Source organism: Diadema antillarum, unplaced genomic scaffold (genome assembly GCF_040938485.1).
Source record: "Diadema antillarum isolate AM-2024a unplaced genomic scaffold, OU_Dant_1.0 seq00001551_RagTag, whole genome shotgun sequence".
Taxonomy (NCBI): domain Eukaryota; kingdom Metazoa; phylum Echinodermata; class Echinoidea; order Diadematoida; family Diadematidae; genus Diadema; species Diadema antillarum.
This window is the reverse complement of record NW_027272280.1, coordinates 372,993-398,050: the sequence shown is the minus strand read 5'-3', so window position 1 is coordinate 398,050 and position 25,058 is coordinate 372,993. Positions and strand designations below refer to the sequence as shown.

Genomic DNA, 25,058 nt, shown 5'->3' with positions numbered 1-25,058 from the left:
ATACATTTCTCCCCTCAGGACTGTAATCCACAATCACTATATCAACCATTCGCAAAATTGTCAGGAAGTCCCGATTCGCGAAATATTAGACTCGCAAAATATATGGCGTATACAGTATATTATGGATGTGTGTATTTTTTGGTATGTGTGTGCTATCTTTATCTTCATGATCACTTCGCAAGGGACTGTAGTTCAGTGTGAGGAATGCTACTTAAACTAGAAATCATTTTAAACCAACCGAGCAACAACCTGTCTATAACAACCACCTGCCCATAATGACCACATTGGAACCCCCAGTAAAGAGACTGCATAGCTATGAAGCCATGTATAGTGACCATCTGTATGTTGTGACCAGCGTTCACAGATTTAGTTTAGTGAAATGAAGATTAATCAACTGTCTGACATGGCAGATTAACTCTTTATGTGCCAAGATGCTTAACCTTAACTTATCATGAAATTCTCTTTTTATTTAATCACCATTCATTCAGTAATCCAGCCAAACTTGATCTGCTCGTAGACTACCAAGCCCACTCAAGCGTAGCAATGTGTCTCAGTCCTACAGGAAAGCAATGGGGACACTGTAGGTATTAGAGGGATCATAGGTAGTGTCTATTCAGTAATAATTGGTTTCCCCAGAGATGACTGTGCCAGTAGGCACAAAAAGCACTGTAGTGTGTGTGCCAGTCCTCCCTATCATATCTACATTATCGTCAGCTGAGAACCTGATGGGCGCTATCGCGTTCTAAGATTTGAGTGTAAATAAAAACGAAGAGCAATCACTTTTCATGAAATAAAAAGTTTATTTAATGAGAAGTGGGTAGGTTTATAAGCATTGTTCCTGATATAGGGTAATATAGTGCCCTTGTGGTTCTAGTTTTTAAACTCGTCGAGGATGAGTCCCGAGTATACTTGTTCAGGTGTCTATGGGAAATGCGTGTTGTAGCAAAATCAGTCCATCCTCAACGTGTTAACATTTTACTGAATATGAAACTGATTTGAAATTGATACCATAATACAGAAGAGTTTGAGCTTTGCAACATGATACTGATGACTCAGTACTCCCAAAAATTGCAATGAAGCTCTTCTGGTTCTCGGCCTACGATATAATTGTCAGAAGTCAAACTGTGGTGGCGCTACTTGATTACCGCAACAATGTGTTGACAACGGTGCACCAGTGCACATTGGAGCACTGTTTCTATCTCCAAATTACCATAGTTTTGTAGATTTTCTCAGCAATTGTTATATGTTGGGAAAAGAAATATCAAGTCATCAGCTCTTAAAATGAATTTCTGTTGTGAGATGGCAGTGTTTTAGTCATGACAAAAAGGGCTGAATATTGGATGCGATTATTGCATAATATATGCTCTGCCCATGCGTATTGCACAGACCCGAGTAAGCTCCGCTTTACCGGAAGCACTCTAAGGGTGCGTTCGAGCGCTCTCCTAAAGCGAACTGTATCGTACCGTACCCGCGCCAGAGGAGTGCTCGAACGCTCCTAAAGTGTACCGTACCGTACTGTACCGAGCCAAAAGTGGACCACTTCCCGATGTGCTCCAAAAGCGTACCAAAGTGTACCCAAAGTTCGCTGTAAAGCATGCGTGTATCATGCGCATACGTCACAATGCAAAGACATCGTTCTCTTTGTTCGGGACAGCTGCAAGTAGGTTCAAGCGCCAGGTGGATGACATTCTTGCTACAAAAATGTGCGACCTTTTCTAAAAACAACTTGTGAGGTACGCTTTCTCGACAGAGCGCTCGAACGCTTCAAATCTGGCACAGTTCGGTACGGTACGCTTTGATTCAGTTCGCTTTGGTTCGCTTTATACGGGAGAGAGTGCTCGAACGCACCCTAAGGGTTAAGAATCAAACTCCTCCCTCCCCCTCCCTACTCCCCCTCCCTTCCCCCACCCCCCTTCCTATCCCACCCCCTTCCTACCCCCCCCCCCCCCACACACACACACACACATACATACACAAGTACGAGAATGGTCTCAGACTGAGACAAGAGTGCATCGGATGAAAAACTGCATTTATGATTATTGTTGGTTTGGGAAGAAAATCGTTGCTGGGTGATATTTTTAGCCCAGGAAGGCTGTTGGTTGTGAAGTTTTTATGAGTGCTTTGGCGAGGAGCACTGGATGGACACGAGTATTAAAGCCATCGATGGCAACGAGAGGCAACCTGATATCGAATGTATGCAGGTGTTTTGGATGTCACAATTCTTGTCTCGCTAGAAAAACCTAAGCAATCTGTTCGGACAATTTAGTGTCCTGTGCTTTCTCTGTTTAACACAGAAACATGTCGCCTGTTTATCTCCATTTGCACTATTAAAGTCGTTCAGTGCACTTGTAGGTCGTCTGGTATGCTGGTTAGAATAAAACATGCTTTAGAGTCTAAATATGAAAAGAGGTGAGCAATAGAAATCATGGTCATTACAGCCTTTGTTGATGATTTTTAATTATTTAAGTTCTTATAGTTATCTCTATAAATTCTTAGTCTGATAAATTCTTTGTATATCATTTCTTGATTTCTGTGTAGTCACAGTCCACCTGATGATGTTGGTATAATGAATAGTCTGACCAATGTCCTTTCTTCATGTGTGTAACTTTTCAGTATAAAATATATTTTTCTTAAAATCTTTTCCCTTTTACTTTCATTCCACATGAAACAGAACAATGGGGATGTATGTTTATGCTAATAAATATCTAGTATTGATATCTGTCATTTGCATTGGTATTTTTCCATTTTTTCACCTCCAAAAGGACCTATGTGGATGTCTTTTCAACTTTACATCACTAGAATAAGTGCGTTCAAGCTGAAAATATTTTTTTACATTTATAGATGTTATATTTTCTTTAAAAAAAAATATTTTGTTGGCTGCATGACAGTGTGTGTGCATACTTGTTTGTCAGTGCATATTGCGATTGTACGTCATATTAACCTCTCGTCTTCTGATGATATGGAAGTGTTTAAATGACAAATTTACAAAGAAGCCCAGCAAGTGGATTGTAGCTAAATACGTATATACACAAAAATAAATTGCACAGAAATCTCGATTGCATCTAATGAGCAAACATCGTCACCTTGAGAGCACAGTTCTTAATATAACCGCTTTGCCAGGCATTTGACATTTCTGCCCAAAGTGTCCGAATATGTTGTAAATTGTTTGCGCTGACCTCCCGTTTTGTAATGAATGCAGTATGAAAAATGTCAGAATATCAGTCTGCGGTATACAACATGCATCAATGTGTTTACGCCATACTGCTACAGTATTTCATGTTGCCCTGTCACCTCATTTCGTGGCAGTTGTATGCCCTCGACAAGTAATTTCGAAAAATGAAACCTTGTCTTCTCACACGCATATCAGAGACTTGAAAATGAAAGACAGGATGTAATCAACAAGTTCCTATTATTCAGCCTGCCGACTGACACAATGAGATCGAGCCATTTAATGACATTCCGAAATCACTTCTCTATATATATCTTTGAATAGGAAGAGAAGTAGACGTACACGTAGGATGCCAAGCCAAAAGATTACTTCAAGCTAGTTTAAAGGCTTAGTTTGGTAGGTTAAAGTTTAAGGGGACAACTCAAGCATCATGCATGCCATATCAATTGAACCATGAGTGTGATGTAACATATGTCTCTGAAAGTAAAAGCAACATACTTGGGAACAATATCTGGCACCCACCTTGCGATGGTAGAGAATACATCTTGGTTGTCTATGTGTCCTTCCCAACTAGGTCTGATCTGAATCTGTTTCAACTTTAGGTTCATTGTTTGGCTTGCTGTAGCTCCCATGTTAGTGAAGGGCTCTGAACCCCTAACACTGATCGCACATTAGTTTTTGCACTGGAAACTAATATCATGTTTTGTCATTGACCACTACATCCTGGGTTTGCAAACAGAAGAGTGAAGATCACGTATCGACTGTTTGTTTGTTTTTTGTTTTGTTTTTTTAGAGTAGAGTTTATTTGTTTTTGAATTGTATTTTGTTTGTTTGTTTTTTCTCGTATTCTGGCCTTTGCAATATGTATGCACTCCACACTGGCAGTGTAAAAGCCTCTCAGAATTCTTTTGATAATACATATTGGCGTGATCGAGTTGCGTATGTGCAGCTCAACCTCATGCCTTGGGATATGTTTTTACATGGCAAGATTGGGGCCTGGGGGTATTGTTTGGCCTTTCTCTTTCAATATTCCCCCTTTGGTGATAATGATGAGATGCTGTATCTCTGGTTACTCATGGCAGCAGGCGGGTTAAAGACATATAAAGAAGAAAAGACATGCTAGCAGGTCACTCACCGCCCCCCCCCCCCCCCCCACACACACACACTGATCGAGGCATTGGGAGGGAGGGCTTGGGTCTCCAACATTGGTTGGCACCAATCTAGAGGCGAAAACGGCAAGCAAGCGTGGCGGAGAGCGAATTTCATGTGTGCTCTGAAAACAACTGGCGTGTTTTTAAAGGCGGAAAAATGTGCCAGCCATGCACAGCAAAGAGGGACACTTGGAAACGAAAGCTACTGAGGCGTGACATTGGTGTTTCCCTCCAGCCAACGGGGGTGTATTCACTCTCGAGGTATTGTCAGTACATCCCTTCTCACTCTCCTCTGCAATCTTTCCTCAGGAATCAGGCTGTAATCATTGTCACTGGGATGAGCATGCTGAACTAAAGAGCTTCAAGGCTCCATATTCTTCAAGTATTTGCATTCTAGGGGATCTGTTGCTGTAATTAAAGACAGAAAGGAAGGTATTGGCAATTTTTAGTGAAATATTTCACAATGTGTGCATGTTAGAGGCATTATAGTTGGCTTTGTCCTCCTGTCTCTGGTTACCTCTTTGCACAATTCATTCATTCACAATATGTCCATCGTTCTTTCTTCCTCCTCTCCGTGATTATAAATGAGCGATGAACAAAAGTTTGTTCATTATGGATTTCAACCCGTTGTGGTGTCATTACAGACTGCAGTTTACCGCTTGATTTTACTTTGCACAAAGAATTAATTCTAATGTTGGCTTATGTTGATTTTACTGAATTAAAAACAAAACAAAAGAAGAATCAAAAGTCAGTTTGTGTGATGGACTTGAGCTACACAATAACAGCACTGGTGGACGTGTACAGCAGAAGCAATGTATATTGAGTATTACATGTATGTGGGCAATGCATGATAATTTGCAGAAATCATCAACCTTCTTAGATAATAGCTCTATTCAGAATTAATACCTTTCCGCAAAATGAATGTACATAATAGCATCATGCTTTACCGACAGATCCTTGATTTAATTACATCATGCCTGCTTAGACCTCATCCTTGCGTATGTGTGTGTGTATATGACAAACATAAAGACTTGCACCTGTAATGAATGTGCAAGCATCTGCATTATATTATTAGTCTTGTGTGCAGACTTTCATTCCTACCTGTTGATTAGCGGTAACCTTTTCCATCGTGCTTGCTGTACAGGGACATGCGGTTTATGACAATGCAGTAATTAATTCTCAGTGTCTGCTGTCAATGCACTATGACAGAGGCTTTTTTTTTTTTTTTTTTTTTTTTTTTTACTGGAATGTGTGATAGTCTAGTAGTTCAAGATTTGTTTTCCCCCCAATAAGTCTTTCTCAAAGTGACTCTCATAGTATGGTCTATGTTATACTAGTATATCATGTTATCATCTCGTGCACTGCTGTGAAGTTAACCTGTTGAGGAGGGACTGATTTTGCTATAACACGCATTTCCCATAGACACCTGTCCGAGTAGTCTTGGGACTCGTCTTCAACAGGTTAAGTGCATGAGGAAGAAGTTTGCATTGCTTCAGTTGTCCAGGATCAAAGTTTCCTTTTACTTTTATAAGGGTAGTTTTATGTACACACCAAGGGAAGACCCATGATATATGTGCCTAATTTCTTCTTCAGGACATGTGTTGATCTTCATTCTCAATTTTGTTATAGTTTTGTCATTTTATGTCTTATACTGTAAATAGGAATATCACATTTATGTATGACAAAGTATATGTGTATATGTACAGATATATTCCACATTATTATGTGTATACACCCTTGTATGTATAATTATGTTATATAATGTATATGAAAGTATTAGGTATACATCATGTTTTGTTGCATTCAGGTCCATTTGTTGAGAATGTCAAATCTTCTTATAAATTCAAGCATTAAGCTCTATACAGTACCAGTCTCCTCTCTCTGCAAATTCGCGGAAGGTTTTCCAACCTCTCTTAGAATATCGTTGCTATGTTTCTCTCCCATATCTCTTTTATTTTATTTTCTTCTCTGTCTCTCTCTGCTAAAACTGATGCCTGCATTACAAAGTCCACTTTTGTGCAATGTATTCCCCTGGCGTCGTATCTTTGTAGCCTTTTCTTTGGGAGCCGGGTGGGACTGTTGAGTTGAAAATGCTAATGCACACGTCCAAAAGCTTTTATCACTGAATGCAAGACCAATATCCTCGCATGGTGGAATTGACTCAGAATCTCTCAGCCCCAACATAAAGCCACTGTTGTGGTGCATCTGTAATTCGGTTATGCTAATTGGGTCCTTCTTTCCCTCTTTGTTTCGTGTGGTGCAGTGTTGAGGTAGGGAAAAACATCATTGATGAGTGAAAATGCATTTGACAGCAGACATTGTCGTACATGCAAGTGTTTTTCTTCGCTGGGGAAAGATTGAAAGTGAAGAAAGTGATCTGATGCATCTTTGAAGTGAGGCCAAATGTGCCGCAGCGTTATCAGCGTGCGCTAGAAAGCCATGACTACAGATGATACCAGATAGTGGTTGATTGTTTCTAGGGAGTGGATGTCCCCAGGTTTAACCTCTTGTGTTGTGCTCTAACAGCATTATGGATGGAAAGGTGACACTTGTAGTCGAGGAACGTCCACTGCAATGCAGGAAGATAGTATTTTAATTCAGTGGTCATCACTTATTCAAAGGCCTCGTAGGACAAGGTGGCTTTTGAAACGAAGAAAACTGCTCTACTTTATCACATTGAGACTGTATGAAATTTATCACATTGTTCAGTCATTATTTTGAAATTGCATTCAAGTGGGGATGATCCGGAAAACCAAACTGATCGTAATGATGGCAATGATAATGATAATGATAATGATACTGGATCGGTGAAGACAGTGACAATCAAAATAAATCATTCCTTGGGCATTTAATCTAGTGTGGAATAGACATTCCAATGTGTGATATATACCAGAAAGACGGCCAACATGGCATTAATACAGTGTGCATTGAGTAAAACGTTATGTGTGGAAGTTGTTTTTGTACCCCCAGAACAGATAGGGAGGAAAGTAAGCTGTGTTTGACTCTGGCATAAATGAAGAAAGCATTGCCAAGTAGTCTGAAGAGCTTAAGTCTTCCATTGCAACCACAGGTTTGCAGCATGGTATGTTACAGGTGTACATGCCAGTATTTCCATGCTGTAGTTTGCTCTGAAAATGTACACTAGAGCCATTTGTCAGGAGATCTCAGAGGCGCAGAAATTATGTCACTCATATGAGTTTATTGGCATCAGCCTGTATCATTTAATCATGATAATGCACATTGTCGATTGATTGCGCGCTCTTCATGTGGCCTTGCTTTTTTACTGCACGCCATGCGCTCTGCTTGGGTGTGAAGGTACATGTGGGGATGTCTGTGACAAGGACTATTTACTGAGTGCTGATGGCGCTAACACTTCATTACTAAGATCCCATAGCGAGTAGCCAGTATCTAGCTGCCCATTCGATGAGTGTGCCACCAGGGTTTCATGGCAGCTGTGCGTTGCCATGGAAACAGGATGCTCAGAATAGGAACTGGCAATACCAATTGCATTGTTCAAGTGGGCTCTCCATTAAGCTGTGCTTGCCAACAATGCACCTTCACTTACACAATCTGCTATTGAGGATGCTAATTGCCTGATACCTGTTATTTAAGTGCAGTGAAATACATCGCCACACTTGCTCCTGTCGGGATCTCAAATTTGTGTTCAGTTAAGAAAATGTGTGAACCAATGTACTAGAACAATGAGACAAATTCACCATTTCAACAAATCAACTGTGAACATATATGTTGTTCTTTTTTACTTTTCTATTCAAGAGTCAAGCAGATGCAATATATAAGAGAGTCTGTTTCCATTTTTGTTTTAGCCTTTAACATTGATTAATTTCAGATCTCTACAGGGTTATGCTCAATGTGTTGATATCTTCATAAGATATCAAATTATCACATCATGTAGGGAAAGCCCAAAACTGTGTCTTTCAATTTAGCCTTCATGCAGAATTAGAAATGCATGATGAAAGTATGAAAGTGAAGTGAACCTAAAATCTCTTTGCATATGCATATATATATTTAGAAACTGCATAACTTTAATAACCAATATACTCTTGATATTTTACTGTGCAGTCAGACTTTCTGTACAATATTCATGTCAGGATGATTAAAAATTCAGATGTCAGAATGTGAATAGATGGACTAGAATACACTTTCTGGCAATGGAATAGATTCGTGGTAGCTTGACATTTATCAGCAAGCAAGAGAAAAAGTAGTTTCATTCCATTTGATTGAGTGTGTGTATACCTGTTGCGAAATCTTTTTCCCAGTTTTAGATAAGTGACAATCTTCTTGCACTTTGTCCAATTTGTCAATTATCTGTGGAGATGGGATGTTCTTTAAATGTTGATGATATCAGACGTAAAAGCTTACAGTCCTCCTCAAAAAGACAAAAAACAAAAAACAAATAGATAACAGAACACAATTTTCTGTGGATTAGCCAGGCCAGACCAAATCCATATTCATTGAAATGTATATCTTAACCTCTTTCCTGGCTACGCTCAGATACTTCCCCAAAATGTCAAAATACGGCATCTCACTGTAAGCCCCTAATCCCGAATCTCTAGTGGTGAGGACATATTTGCAGCATACTTTGATGACGTCATGCTGTGATTTCTTCCTCTCCCCTCCTCCCCCCCCCCCCCCCCCCCCGCATCATGTAACCGTAAGGAGGACAAGGAGGAACACAGTAATGGGTGTGGCCGAGCTAGGAAAAATCTTCAAAGAGGGGGGGGATGATGATAAAGAGGGACGTGGGGATGAAAAGGTGTGATCTGAAGGCAGATGTGGAGATAACAGAGAAAGATAGAAGAGACCGAAGTGTCTAGATGAACCAACATCCAGTTAGAAGCTACTGGATAGTTACTGTACCATATTTTTTTTTTGGTTCTTTTCTTTTATGTTTTCTTTTTTGGAATGCTTTTCTTGGCAGATTTTTGAACAACATCATCACATTTTTCAAGCTTTAGGAGAGTATTGATTCACTCTTTTGTAGAAATCGTCTCCTCTTCAGTTCAGAGACAAAAGTTGAGGTTGGGTAGTCAGTTGTCTGGATTGGAATGACCTGTGGATATTCTTGTGATGAGAGCAGCTACAGCACCAGAATATTGCCTGCTCATAGCAGAACGTTCTGTGCTCTGGTGTGGCTTGAACATAAAGTCATTTGAGATTGGAAACGCAGGAGAATGCTTCGGTAGGGAAGGGATATAATCTAACAGCAAGCACCAGCTTATTCTGCAGAATTCTAGGGCTCGGGCTTGAAAGCAGGTACGTGTGCATTAAATCATGTAAACTTCAATCATGTACGGGCATTATAATGGAGTGCGTAGTTCCCGATCCAAAGTGCTGTCGGGGGAGCGGTGCCCATCAATATTTTTCGCGTACTTACCATCTCACTTGAGTTTTTTTAGTTCTTGTTTTTGTTTTTCTTGCCACAGCTTGCTTTGGCCCACATCTCTAACCAGCCGACTTCTTCCCTTTTCTCCTTCGATGCTTCTGGAGAGGGAGCTAATCATAAATTTCATTATGGGTGCAGACGAGACCGATGAATATTAAAGCCCTCCCAAAGGGCAGGTAGCTATCTTCTTTGCCAAAGATTTATTAATTCACATACATTTGGTCGATTCCAAAGTATGAAATGTCAACGGGGTGCTGCGTATCATAACGTATGTGAGCCGTGTGCCCCAGCCAGTGTGTGAGTGTTTGCAAAGAGTGTATATGTCTGTGTGTGCCTGCGTCTGTCTGTGTGTGTGTGTATATGTGTGTATGTGGGTGGTTATGTGTGAGTGAGTGTGTATGTGTGTGTATATATGTATGTGTGTGAGTGTTGGTGCGTGGGCATACATCTGGTCTTTATTGGCGATGTTGGCGACTGGGTTACTAGGGTGGATGCTTGTATGTATGTCTGTTTGTTTCTCTCCTCATTTGTCTGGGGTTACAGCAGCTTGAATGCATATATGGAGTTGAGAGATACTAACCATCCAGTCTGCATGTGCTCTGCATTACTGTGACAGAGGCTAGTGGTTTGTGTTCATTGTCCACACATGATAATGTCCGCCTATGAGCACCACCTGTCCACACATTCATGCAGCAATTACTGTCTGCAATAGGTGTGAATGTTGTTCACATTCCATCCCTGCCTTGAAACAAAGATATTAATAGCCAAATCTATGTCATTTTCACAAGCTCTTTATGAGCTGTTTCCAATATTTTGTTTTACTTTACATTCAATCAGGGAACCATAATGTCTTGTCATCACTCAGCTTCCTTTAAGAAATAGAATTATTGAATTATTAAAAAGAGAAAAGGGTGCTCTAACTAGACAATATTAGGTTTCCATGTCTTAAAATGCTTTGAAAGGACATTTGTAAATCAGTGTGTAGTAGATTTTGAAAATGGTAATTCTTTGTCATGTAATTGGTGCATCTTTGTATAAATTGTTGTGCTGCAGTATGTTGCATCAGTGACAGACACCACTTTCAAAGTATAAGTTATGAAGAAAAGAAACTGCACTTCGGGCAAATAAGTTGATAAACTATTATTTTTTCTCAACAAGACTATCAACTTAAAAAATAGCCCATCCATGTGCCTGTAAAAATGACAAAATGTCTTCTGTGCCCCTCTTGCAGTCTTGCAAGTTGAAAGAAAGATGCAGAAGGAATTTTGTTTAGGGTCAGTTTTCTTTCCTAATTGTGAACCATTGATTTGTTTTTGCTACATGCATGCTTTCTTGAGGTGCTACTTTTGGTTTCTGATACCACCTCTGGTCACTAAGAAGGGAGCCTACATGAAGTGTATTCATGAGTGACAGTGAGTGATTGTAAGTCATTAGATTTGCAGCAATGCAAAATTGGTGTAAAATTGTGTATGGCATCTGAATAAAAATGTGATGAAATAGGAGCAGTATCATCTTTGAAATTATGTGGTGCAAAGAAGAATTACCTCACCCTTCAGTAGCTAGAGTTATGAAGAAGAAATTTAAAAAAAAATGTATGGATGCTACCACATGGAGTTCATCATTCTTTCCCTGAAAATCCTAAGCCTACCCCCGAGTCTAAATATGCTTGTTTGCACAGAAAGCGCTGACATTAACTTGTGCAAACAGCGCGGCAAGAATTCCTCATGCAAAGGTTACTTTGGTCATTAAGGGAACAATAGTAGGCGTAGTAACTGGCATTGCATCGCTGTGAGCTGACTCAGGGACTCTAGAGACGAATTAGCGATGTGCAATCAAGGTCCTTTTCTCATTTCGTCTCCTTTTTTTTTTAATGGAGGTATAAGAAACTAAACAAAAAATGGAGATTCCAGCTCTAATAACACAGAAGACACTATGATATGAAATATGCATCAATGTTTGATTACTTTACACTTGTCATGCTAGGAATGCATGTCTGGCATGCGGTACAGATTTTTTAAAGATGTGTTGTATGAATATAATGATAAAGATTACATACACACGAGGGGGTATGGGGAGGGATACAAACATATATTGATATATATGTTAATTAATTTGTAGTCCATGTGTTGGTCAAACAATATCAATAGCAGAAGAAAAAAAAAAGAAAAGAAAAAAAAAAACTCCTCCAGAAACTAAACATGCTGTACACCAATAGTTTATATGTTCAATACACAAATTTTGGGGCACCTTGTCCTTTGTCAAGTGATTCACAAACAAGGTGATTTCTGGGCAAGGTGGCCAAAAATTTGTGTCTTGAAAATAGATTGTTGGTATTCAAGCATAATAAGTTTCCGGAGGAATTATTTTGTTCTCCTGCTATTTGGTATATCACTCACTGTTTAGGATGTAGTATTGATGATAATTAGATGATAGTAATGGTCATTTGATATCAAAGGAAAAGGGAGAGGTGAAACTTATGGTGGTCAAATACTGCACAAGTGACAAGTTTTGCTCCAGATAGGCTGCTTGGTAGGAGCAAGAATGAACTCATTTTCTGTACATCATCATTTATTGATGTGTCAAAAGCTGACGTTAATCACTCTGCATGCAGTTCCTGCTTGTATGTCCTCTATACTTAAAAACAAGTACTATCTGTAAGGTGTTTTTTTTTTTTTTATTGTAACCTGTAACATATATACTTAGTGTTAAACAAAGATCTAATCGTAAATAGATTAGGATGTATATGATATTGATTTTTGAATGATCCACATTTTACAAGCTCGGCTTTTTAGTAGATCACTCTTTTCCATTGCTGTATTTATTTATTTTTTTGTCACCATTGCAAAGTATGCATTGTGTCTATGTATTCATTTGTGCATTTTGTATTAAACTTTGTGATTTATAGGTTTTTTTTTTTAAATTGTGAACAATATGATTTATTAAAGTGTCTGTATATTTTGTATTTGTATTATCTTTGTTGTTGAATGGAAATGAAGAACAATGGAATGGAATGGAATTGAATTGAATTGAATTGAATTGAATTGAATTGAATTGAAGTGAATTGAATTGAAGTTAATTGAACTGCTTGCAGAATTATTCATAAATGCATTTCCATGTATGACTTTTGCTTAGGTCTGTGGCACAGTTAACTACAAAGCTGGCTAATGTTATGTTTTCAAGTGTGTTCACATGAGAAGAGATAGAGATTAGTCGGTATAACCAACACATTTTTAGCAGCTTGTTTACCACCTGTGTGTGCACCCCATAGAGATATGTACTAAGAACACTAGAGGGCGGACTCCGTAAAATCCCTGTGACCGATAGAAGGAGGCGTTCGCCATTTTGGTCCGGGCAAATTTCGACTAGCGACCGTACCGATAACGTGTAGCGCTAGCGGAGCATGCAGGGAGATCGACGACGGGATGCAACGGCAGTAGGCTAGCATCTATGCCAAGGTCTCCATCGGAGTTTGGAAATCGAAAATGTTCCTAAATTCGTAAATTCTACTTAAAGTAGCATAGATCTATGTTGCAAAATGCCTCAACGGGTTCATGTGCTTCTTTTGGATGTAGAAACAGGAGAAAAGAAGGGGAGCGGAGTTTCCTTTCACAAGTAACTAAAATTACATTTATAGTGTGTGTTAAACAGATTGATTCAAGACAAAAAAGAAAAGAAAAAGAAAAGAAAAGGTCTTGCAAAATTCGTCAGGGGCACTCCGCCCTCCCTCAGCTATTCTCGATCTATTGCTACTATATAGATAGCTAATACAGTACATAATTATGCAAGGTCGGCGGAACGGGGGGGGGGGGGGGCATTTGCCCCATTTCCAAAAAAAAAAACCCCTCCCCTTTTAAGTTTAAAAAGTGCTCATTTCTAAGTGCCCTATTTGGCCCTTGAGCCCCCCCCAAAAAAAAAAAAAAAAAAAATTGCTCCTCCACCCTTTGCTATACTAGCAGTTAATTTCACTAAGATAGTGTGAGAAAAGCTCAGAATACATAATATTTATTATGCCTGGTGACAGGACATATGCTCCGGCATTGATATCTTTCTGAAAATAGAATTAGCATCATGGGTCTGATTGGGCTTTTGGTTAAGGCAGGGCGGAGGATTAGAATTAGGGTTAGGTGTTATGATTTGGGTTAGGGTTTATGTAAGCTTCAACATTAGCATTTCGAGCTTGAACATAATATGTCATGAAACCAATATGCCTACACGTACTTATAAAAATGATTTATTTTATTTCCACCACCAAAAAAAAAAAAAAAATAGAAATACAATGAAACACTCGTATGTATGCACAGATAGGACTATAGAATGCAGTTCCCTCATACAGAAAAAATATAATTGCAAAAAAAAAATACAAAAATTGACGCAGTATACTATATCACAAGGGGCATCCGGCTGTCTAGAGACCAAGAGAACCCTTTGTTTTGCATGGACCATGGTCGTGTTGGTCGGCTTGAAAGTATTACCTCGTTGAGAATAAAGTAAAATTTTGTTTGATTTTCATTTTCTTTACCACTCATGATAAGAGATTGCTAGCAACTTAAATTTTTGAGTTGTTTCCTTCTCTCATCTCCGACCCCCTCAACTTCTTGCTGAAAGCCAATACGTGTTTGAGCGCTTGTGGTATACATGTTCACGCGTCCACCACTACTATGCTGCCCGGACGCGATGTTTGTTTTTGCCCGGACAAAGATGGCGCGCGGCCTCTTCATCTCGGCACACCAGCACTGCGTACGTGCCACATGCAGTCCGCGCTCTAGTATATTATTAGTATACATCTCTATGGTGCACCCTTATCAGGTTCTGTGTCATAAATATGACAACAGTGCATCAACATCTACCTTAGATTACCACCCAGTTAACCAGTAGAGGGCGGTTTGGTGTTGCTGTAACATGCATTTCCCATAGACGGTTGCCTGAGTATACTCGAGACTCGTCCTCAATGGGTTAATTTCTGTCTTTCTCTGTTCAAAGAGAAGTAGATCCTAGTTGACCCATTCTATTTTTTTTTCTTTTGGTATGCCTGCATTATATTTTGCCATCTGCATAAGAGGTTGATACACACATTTGATTTGATTTTGATTTTGATTTATTTCAACATTGCAAAAAAACCTGCCAATCAGCTCTAAAGCTGCTTTTCAGCAAGGCCATGCATGAGAATAAACAAAACTGAACCATACATAAACAATATAACAGGTACAAAAAGAAGAGAAAATAATTGATTAAACTGATTTAATTATGAATGTACAGACCAAAAGGAAAAAAGGATTGAAAATGTGATTTTTCTTTGCCAGCAGCTTTAGTATTGGTAAGCAATTGCAGAAACAGATTTAATTTTTCTTGGCATAATTGATTTCACTTTTACTGTGACACGCCATACATTTAACAATTCTAAGATTTCACGGATTAGGACATCCCAACATTTTAGTGAGTGGTTAGATTCACTATCATGGAGTTCACCAATGCACAAGGATATATACACGTGCATGCAACATTTATGACGAGATCAGACTTAACATTGTTGCTCATTTTAGATATGTGAATAGCACCAAACTTACAAAATTTGTGAAAATAAAGACCCTGTAAAATGTATGATGTATGAAGTAGTTCTTGTAAATTTCTATCTTAATGGATATGGAAATAAAGAGAGAGAGAGAGGATTTTGATGTTGTGTGCAGAAAGTGTATGCTCACTGGACACTGAATTTCATGCTAATATTGTCTTCAGGATAGCAGCCCATGCAAGTAACCCAGCCATATGTCAGGGCCATGTCATGTCTGACAGTCCTTTAGAGGAATCCACATTTAACAAACTTAGTACTTTTTGGTGGGTCCCTCCATAGTTGGCAGAACACACGCACACACATAATGTCAACTATTTTCAAGCCTTATATACAGTATGATTTTATGTGATCAAATGATGCTCTCGGCAAAGTATTGCATTCATTATCTGTATACATTTACTTGATGTATCTTGAAAACTGAAATAAATACTGTAAAACGAGGAATGTTCGCATGCATTTTGAATTTTGCAAATTTCGCGAGCGGCAACATTCACGAAATTAAAATGCACGCAAAAGTTCTTGCCTACACAATATGCATTGGATGCCAGCGGCAAGTCGCGAAAATTTCATGCTGCGAGAAAGGCCGTCGGCTCCAATTCGTGAAATTTTCATGCCGCGAATATATCGTGTTTTACAGTAGTCAAATTGAATCAAGTTAATGGAATGTATAGCCGTATGTGTTGTGAAAAGATATTTTGGTTAATCAGATCATACTGAGCATAGATCTCTTTTCCCCCTGGACATATACAGCTCGACTGTTTTATGTCAGGTGAGGATAGTGATGTGGGATGAAGTACAGGTGGTTGCTTTTGACATTTAATCTTGTGGAATGCTGACATCTTTGAAAGTGGTATTCCTCATTACTGCATGTTTGCCTCTCTTATAAAGAAGCTACTATTGCTAAAAAAGATATCTGTTTTCATTCCCTCTGTATCTTCAAGATTACAACCTTATCATTACTTGTTTGTGAATGTATGATTTTTTTTCCAGTTACATGATATTATTAGTAATATTTAGAAAAAAAACCCCAATTATGCTTATGCGTTCACTTAGAAATATAAATTTTTGGTTCAAATTGTGTTGGGAAGTTTGCATATGTGTATGTTTATTTTTAAAGGGATCGTATAATTTTGGTTGAGACCTAATTTCAGGTTTCTAACATTTTTTGGTGAGATATTGAGAAACCTCTTATGAAACATGAAAGAGCATGTAATTCCATGAGGAATTCAACGTTTATTTGATGAAAATTGGTTTTGAAATGGCTGAGATATCCAAAACAGAGTGATTCTAATAAGTGTGGGAACCACACTTTATTACGATCGCTTTGTTTTACTTTGTTTTTTGATGTTTCAGTCATTCCAAACCCGATTTTCATCAAATAAACTTTGAATTCCTCTTAAATTGGTATGCTCTGTACTATATTTCATAAGTGTTTTCTTGGTATCTCGCAAAAAGTTAAAAGCCCAATTCTCATCTCCACCAATACTGTACCATCCCTCTAATGCAGAACTCACCTAGAATAGAAACAAATCAAATTTGAGCATTTTATTGCCAATAAAAGAACCTACGATTTTTGTGTATCATCATCAAGTATGTCGGCATGGAAACTCTGTATTTAATCCCTTTGCACGTCTTTCTCGCTCCGTTTTTGCCACAGAACCGCCAAAGGAGAAGGTATTCAGAGTGCGTGAAAATGCCATGCACAAAAGGCGAGGGGCGGTCAGGCGGAGAGTCCACCAGGTCAACGGCCACAAGTTCATGTCCACATTTCTGCGCCAGCCAACATTCTGCTCACACTGCAATGACTTTATCTGGTGAGTGGGTCACTACATTTTGCTTTGTTCCAATCTCTTTTTTATAATGTTTCTCTGTTTTTTTGTTAATGATTTTTGTGTGTGTGTGATAGTGTCAGCTGAGAACCAGAAGGGCAATGTCACAATTTTTGGGGGTATTGAGTTGTTGGTATCACATTGTAGAGCTTGATCTCCTCTACATTATGGTGTCAATTTTAAATTATTTTCATTTTCAGTGAAGCGTTAGAAAATCAAAATTACAAAGGCACTATTTTACCCAATATTTGGAACAATGCTTATGAATCTACCCACTTTTGATTTAATAGACTTTTTAAAAATAAAATCAGTAAATTTATTTCATCATAATTGAATGCTTTGCTTTTATTTACGCTCAAATCTTAGAATGCGATAGCGCCCTTCTTGCTCTCAGCTGACAATGTGTTTGTTTTGCTGTTGAGTTGGAGATGAGGATTCAAAGATGCGTGTTCAGAAAAAGTTTTTGATTTGACCATGACTAATGATGTAATGTTGACTAGATCAAGTGTAACAAAGCAGTAAGTCATCAAAAGAGATTGTTAGGGCTTTGATATTGCGTGATATCCAAAAGTGTTTGATATCTATTGTAGAAGTGCTCTCTGCTCTAAAGGAGCAAGGAACCACATCTCCATATAACCTTGTCATTTCATTATGATCCAAATTTTCTCTTAACAAAGTGGTGCAAGAGAAAAAAAATTTGTTGTTTACAAAAACCTGGGCTTAGTTTCTGTAGCATAACTTTGGTTTTGCTGGTGGTACGATGCAAGCTTGTTCAACCCCTCTCGTTACAAAAGCATTTTCTGCAAGATGTTCGCCAGATATTTTTGCCCCGAGCAAACTTGCCAAAGCATGGCTCATTAATTTGAGCAGCGACAATGGCTTTCAGTATATACCTGGCCCGAGTCTTTTTGTTTCTTGACAAAGAAAAAAAAAACCACCCGTGGTCCTCTTTGAAAGCAGAGAGGGCATGATCAAATGCTAGCATTCAGCAAAATAATTCCTGATCCATTAGCAGCTTCTCTCTGCCCGATACCCCTGTAGTGATTTTTTTTTTTTTGGCTGAAATCCTTACCTTTGGGATTGTCGTAGGAGTAATACTTTCCCCTCTTAACCTGTCTCTCGTCATCACTCTCTCAGACCTTCTTGTATCGATGCTTCTCATCACCTCCCATGTTTCTCTCCTTTTCTCCATCTTTCCTCTCTCCTCTTCTCCTCTCCCTCTTCATCTTCTTCCTTTGTTACTCCTTTTCCATTTCTTCCTCGCTTCTTCCTTCATTCCCTCCTTGTCTCTTCTCTCCATCATGCTTCCATTTTCCTGTCCTCTCCTTCCCTCCTTTCCTACTTTCCTTCTACTGCTCGTTCTCTTCTCCCTTCCTTCTCTCCTCCCTTCTTTTATACCTTCCTTCTTTCCCTGCTCTTTTCCTTCTCTCTCTTCTACCCTCTGTCCCCCCTCCCCACCTCCCAACTTTCCTTCTTTCCCACCTCCCTACCTTCCCTCCATCCTTTCTTTACTCTTCCCTCCTTGGTTCCCTCCTCCCCCCTTCTCTACCTTTCCCAATTCCCCCCTCCTTCCCTTCTCCATTCTTTCCTTCTTCACCTTTCCTTTTCTGCTCCTTGCCCTTTCCCTTCTTCCCATTTTCCTCCCTCTCTTCCTTCCCTCCTCCCCGCCTCCCTATCTCACTATCTTTCCTCTATCCCTCCTGTTTTCTTTCTTCCTTTTCTCTTCCCTCCTATCTTCCACTCCACCTTTTCTCATTTTCTCTTCCCTCATTCTCACCTTTCCTATTTCCCCTTCATTCCTTCATTGTTCTTCTCTCGATCCCTTCTCTGCTTGTTGCCACTTGCCTGCTTCCACCATCCCCACCGCCCCTCCTTCCCTCCCCCTCTCCCTCTCGTCTCCTCTGTGCTTCCTCTCCTCTCCCCCTACATCTTCTCCTGTTCTCCTCCTTCCCATTCCCCATCCCCCCTTCCCTCACCCCCACCTCCTACCTCCCTACATATACCTCCTCTCCTCCCCTCACCACCAACCTGTCCATTCCATTTTTTCATAGCCATGGATTGAGAGTTGGTTGAACATCATAATATTGCATATCATCATCTAAGGCTCGACTGATATACCATTTGTACATGCCATATTCCTGAAGGATAAATTACTTTCAATGAGCTACCTTTGCCATATTCCAGAAGGACAAATTACTGGCAATGAGCTACATGTAACCAGTGAAAAAGAAAGTGATAACCCCCTCCCCCCCCCCCCCCCCACACACACACACACAAACCACAGACCAGCATGTATGCGGGTTTCTTTAGCCAGGTTATTTTCAATTTCACAATCCATATTAATGTCAGATGAAATGTTCACCAGCGTACCCAATCACCTCCATGCATAATGAATGAGAAATTGCTGAGTGATTGCTGATATCTATTCACACTCAATCTTGCTGCACAGCAGGTCTGCAGCTATTATGTGGTACAAAAGGATTCAGCCATAGAATTAACTTCCTTCGTATAGAGATTAAACAAAAAATGTAAATGAGTATGTTAGGGTGTCAATCATTCATGTCATACAAGCATTCTGAAACAAGAAAGTGACTTGGCCATATAGTAGAATTAAAGGGGCATTCCAGACGATTTTCATAATTTCTCATCATGTAGTACATAAATCAACAACTCCATGTATAGATTCGTGGAATCTACTGTGGTTCTTGAGCAGAGAAACAATACTTTGAAAAATCTTAAACAAATTACACTGAACAAATTACACTGAACAAGGACGATGACATAGGAGGTTCACATATTTCAGAAATGTAGCAGTGTAAATCCATTGCAATACCGCTTGCCTGCGAGTTCACCTGTGTAGAATCTATGCATGCCTTCTTCTTTTGTTCTGTTTCCTTGAGCCCCAACTCATGCATTCTTATGGTGCCTCTGCCATGTCATCATCTTGTTCATTGCAATTTGTTCTAAATTTTGAAAATATTCTTATTCTTCATCCCAATTATCACAAATTCTGAAACTCTGTCCTCAGTGTAACTAATTTATAGTTGTTCAAATGTAAAAATCTGAAAATCATCCGGAGGTCTCCTTTAACTTTACCAGCAGTGATTGGGCAGTATTTTGTGACAAATCTTTCAGACTGAAATCAGAATATAGATTGCAATATCATATTGTGCTTGTAGGTGTGAAAAGAGAAAAAGGCTTATTCATTGACTATAATGAATGGGCAACTCTGTGTGTGTGGTGGTGGTGGTGGGGGGGGGGGGTGTGGAGGGTGTTCCAGCTATAGCTGGTACCAGACAGACTCTATGGAAGTGAAATTTACCGATAGTTGTCACAAAATGTCTGCTTTCAACCCAGTGATGGAATTGTGAGATTTTTTCCCCTTAGGTGTAGAATTACAGGGTATTTTGTCAATACATATTTTTTTAAACTGTTTCTTTTCTGTAATGACAGAGTAAATTCACTGCCTTTTGCTTTGATTTGCTTTTAATATCCGGAAATACCATGGTATACATGTATCTATAGATGTCTAGCAAATCATGCAGAGTAACAAGTGATATACAAGTATATGAATACCACCATGTACCATAATTTGCAGAGGTGACATTTTCTGACCTATCAGGTTATGGTGTCCGTAATGTATTCTTTGAAAAAAGAGGTTCAGCCGTAAAGTATGGACCTGCTGCACATGTGGATTATGAACGGAGGTCCTTCTTTGATCCATCATCACCGCCGCCACCTGATTATGTGCATCTCAATGAGAACATACAGTTGTTTTGGACGACGACGATTGTGTAATCGTGCATTGTCAATGACAAAAGAACTGCTGACCATCATTTTGGTTTTATTTGAAGAAGATTGGGTTTGCATTCAGCAGGAACTTTGAGATGATAACATCAATGCCTTTGCACATTAAAGGACAAGTTCACCTTCATAAACATAAGGATTGAGAGAATGTAGCAATATTAGTATAACACATCATTGAAAGTTTGAGGAAAATCGGACAATCGATGCAAAAGTTATGAATTTTTTAAATTTTTGTGTTGGAACCGCTGGATGAGGAGACTACTACAGCTTGTGGTTCATATGCGTACAACAGTATAAAGAAAATGTAAAAGAAAATTCAACATATTTTCACTTTTTTCGCATAATAAAAGAGCACTTGACTTGCCTCTTTCTAAAGGCAGGGGGAATAATATTACTCATAACATTTGTCGGTAACGAGTCAGGGGAATGTGTACTTTTTTCAAAAGATGGAATTTTGTGAAATTCTCTTTATATTTTCCTTATATTGTTGTACGCATGTGACATCTAAGTTATTCATACACTGCAGTAGTCTTCTCATCCAGCGGGTACTGTACAAAAACTTCAAAAATTCATAACTTTTGAACGGATTGTCTGATTCCTCAAACTTTCAATTATGTGTTCTACTAATATTGCTACATTCTCTCAATCCTTATGTTTATGAAGGTGAACTTGTCCTTTAAAATATGAAGTTGCATCTGTCGTCACAGACTTGTGAAAACATGGGAAACTTTCAACGTCTTTAACATTTTGGGTCCAATGTTGATTGATTATCTTCCATTCTGATCACGTGGATTTTACTCTATTTGTTATATATATATAGTCAACTCGAACCCGATGTGGGTATTGTACTTTCTGGCGTTAGATGCCGTGGCTGAGCGCAGATTTCGGAGAATTAAAGGCCAAAAGTGGAGGCACCAGTGAAATGATAGAGATGAGACTCCGTCTGTGAACAGTTTATTGACTGTGCTCAACTTCATCTGAATCAGTGGCCGTAATCCATAGTGACTGATCAAAAGCTGCTTATCAAATTACCAGCTGCCATGTAATTAAGCACGATGGTCTTCCAGTTCTGTTGTGCTCAGGTATTTTCTTCTTTTTTTTTTCTCTCTCTCTCTCTCTCTCTCTTTCCCACTCAATCAAAGCTTGAGATTTTGATAACTGAAAAGGAGAGAGAAATTACCTCCCAAGCTATTTCTCAACTGGGGCTATTGTGCCGCGCAAACAATAGGGCAGCAACATTGGGAAGCTGTTCATTATGATTTTCGGCTCCTAGCTGCAGCCGGAGCGGCGTTGCGGTGGTGGCAGTGATTTCGCAAACCTCAACGTTCCATTACACTGATTAATACTCATTGATCGGCGAGGGTCATTGCTATGGACAGGCAGTAGATGGATCGTCGTGATCTGCGGCGGAGGCACACGCGTTGGCCAGCTCCATCACGGGAGAACTGCGGACATTCCGATGTCATGCAAGATCCGAGTTGTGGCTTTGGCAGTGCCTGATGAGATGTCATCAGGAGTTACTGTAGCAATGAGAACATTACATGCAGTCAAGTGCTATTTCATATTAAGTTGGCTATAGTGAAACAGAATGATAAATGTTTCATCTTACCTTTGAAGAGTTTTTAAACAGAGATACGTGTATATTACCAATGCCATTTATTGAGCAATACTTTCTCCAACATTTTTATTAACATGGCAGAAATTCCAGAAATAACCATTGACTTCCAAATAGCTTCTGGACAAGCAGCTAAAGCTTGAAGTTGATACTAGAGTGGAAATCATACCACTGAAAATCCAGTGGTGAAAACATTAAGCAAATGAAAATGTGTCAGTGAATTCATGTGAATGATTTGACAGATTGAGTTTGTATCATAAATGTGGTGCATATTGTCTTTTAAAGTGTTTATTTCTGTGTGAGTTAGGATCCACGAAGGCTAGAGCTTAGTTCCGATGAATACCATCTATTTGTGACAAGTGATTCCGAGCAGGATAATACACTTTGGACAAACTTTGTAGCTCATAAAATCTGTGAATCGCTCGCCCCCACTTCCCACGTGTATCCTATATCACCATATGCGGAACGAACTTCTTTGATAATTTAGCATGACGTATGCCAGACATGAACAATTCCCACCTGAGATGTATCGGTCCAGCTCGAGGCTGGGTCGTTAAAGCAGTCTCGCGTGTATTTATCACCGTTGAATGTTCTCTGTACGGTTTTTTGGCGAGGTTTTTTTTTTTTTTGAGAATGTTGTCCATCGGCTGCGATCTCCAGAGGATGGAGCTTGGGAAGTGGCATTGATCTACTTAAGATGTAAACACATTAGCGGTGACCCTGCACGGGGAACGCGGAACGTGACGTTGAGGTACGGGGGAGGTGGGTGGGAGGGTGAAGGGCGAGCCATGATCAAGAAGACGCGGGGGAGGAAATAAATGCTGAATGTTACAGGGAATAACTGGTTTAAAATTTGTGGAAGAAATATTACCAGACATTTTGGCAGCATTTATAGATGCTTTCCGAGAGAGGTGGATGAATAAATCAAAAGAGGTTTTTTTTTTTTTTTTTTGGACGATGATTGTCGGGAGAAATAATTACATATGTATGTACTGACTTGGTGACTTCTATATGCATTGTTACAGGGAAATATACAATGTAATAGCAAGGTGATCTAGTACAGGTACGACAATATAACTTAGTGGGATCGGATGTCAGGTGCCATATATTTTTTTCTCTGTTTGTTCATTGATGAAACAAATTGGGTATAGGGAATTCTGATGGGGGACTTTCAATGCCATAAATGACCTGTGCAGCTGAGTTCTGCGAGAAAGATGTGGATAAATCACAGAAAATCAACCATTCTTGCAAGCAAATTAGCTAGTGTCTGGTCTTAAAAGACATGCCATTGTCTTTCATTATTCTGTATTATATATCCCTAAATACAAATACACACTTACAACCTCATGTCCACATGATTATACAGAAGCGCACAGGCACACAGGCATACTCTTATTTTAAGAAATACATATACACACATACACACAGTTACTCCGTTTTAAGAAATTATGTAGAACTTTTCATACAGCAGTAACTATACTATAGCTGCTGCAGTGTACTCAAGCAATCTTAGTTTATACTAGTAGGGCATCCCTCAATCTTCCCTTCTGAATGTTCATTTTGAACTTGTGTGGACTGTGAATTTGTAGACACATACTGTTATTGGGGTGACAAGATCTTTGTGTTGACATATATCAAACACCTCCTAGCTCAATTTTGTATATCAATATTGATTGACCTCTAAGACAGTAGAATTACTGCTGTAATCCAAAACAATGTTTCTACATTATTTGATATCAACATTGATGCTATTCTCCCCCCCCCCCCCACAACAACATAAAAAAAAGATGTTGCTGAATTACTTTTGCTCTCCTGATGAGTCAAGATTTTTGAGATACAAGGTCTAGTCATGGTTGGGACAATATATTACATGCTGAACAGCTTTTATGATTATGCAGTCTCATAAGTTTACTAACGGACATGAAGAATTTATGTTGCCTATCAAAGTATGTAACACTTTTAAAGGACAAGTTCACCTTCATTAACATAAGGATTGAGAAAATGCAACAATGTTAGTAGAACACATCAGTGAAAGTTTGAGGAAAATTGGACAATCGATGCAAAAGTTATGATTTTTTTTAATTTTTGTCTTGGAACCGCTGGATGAGGAGACTACTACAGCTTGTGAGTCATATGCGTACAACAGTATAAAGAAAATGTAAAAGAAAATTCAACATATTTTCACTTTTTTTTCGCATAATAAAAGAGCACTTGACTTGCCTCTTTCTAAAGGCAGGGGGAATAATATTACCCATAACATTTGTCGGTAACGAGTCAGGGGAATGTATACTTTTTTCAACAGATGGAATTTTGTGAAATTCTCTTTATATTTTCCTTATATTGTTGTACGCATGTGACATCTAACTTATTCATACACTGCAGTAGTCTTCTCATCCAGCGGGTACTGCACAAAAACTTCAAAAATTCATAACTTTTGAACGGATTGTCTGATTTTCCTCAAACTTTCAATGATGTGTTCTACTAATATTGCTACATTCTCTCAATCCTTATGTC

The 25,058-nt window shown here is 39.1% G+C and overlaps 1 protein-coding gene across 1 annotated transcript in view; it reads left to right on the top strand.

The window, feature by feature from the left end:
- The window catches only part of LOC139710657 (calcium-independent protein kinase C-like), a 139,164-nt gene that overhangs the window by 69,496 nt on the left and 44,610 nt on the right, over nucleotides 1–25,058 (top strand). Inside the window, 1 exon segment of the mRNA XM_071622580.1 lies at nucleotides 16,951–17,107. Within this exon segment, the coding sequence (XP_071478681.1) occupies nucleotides 16,951–17,107 (157 nt within the window).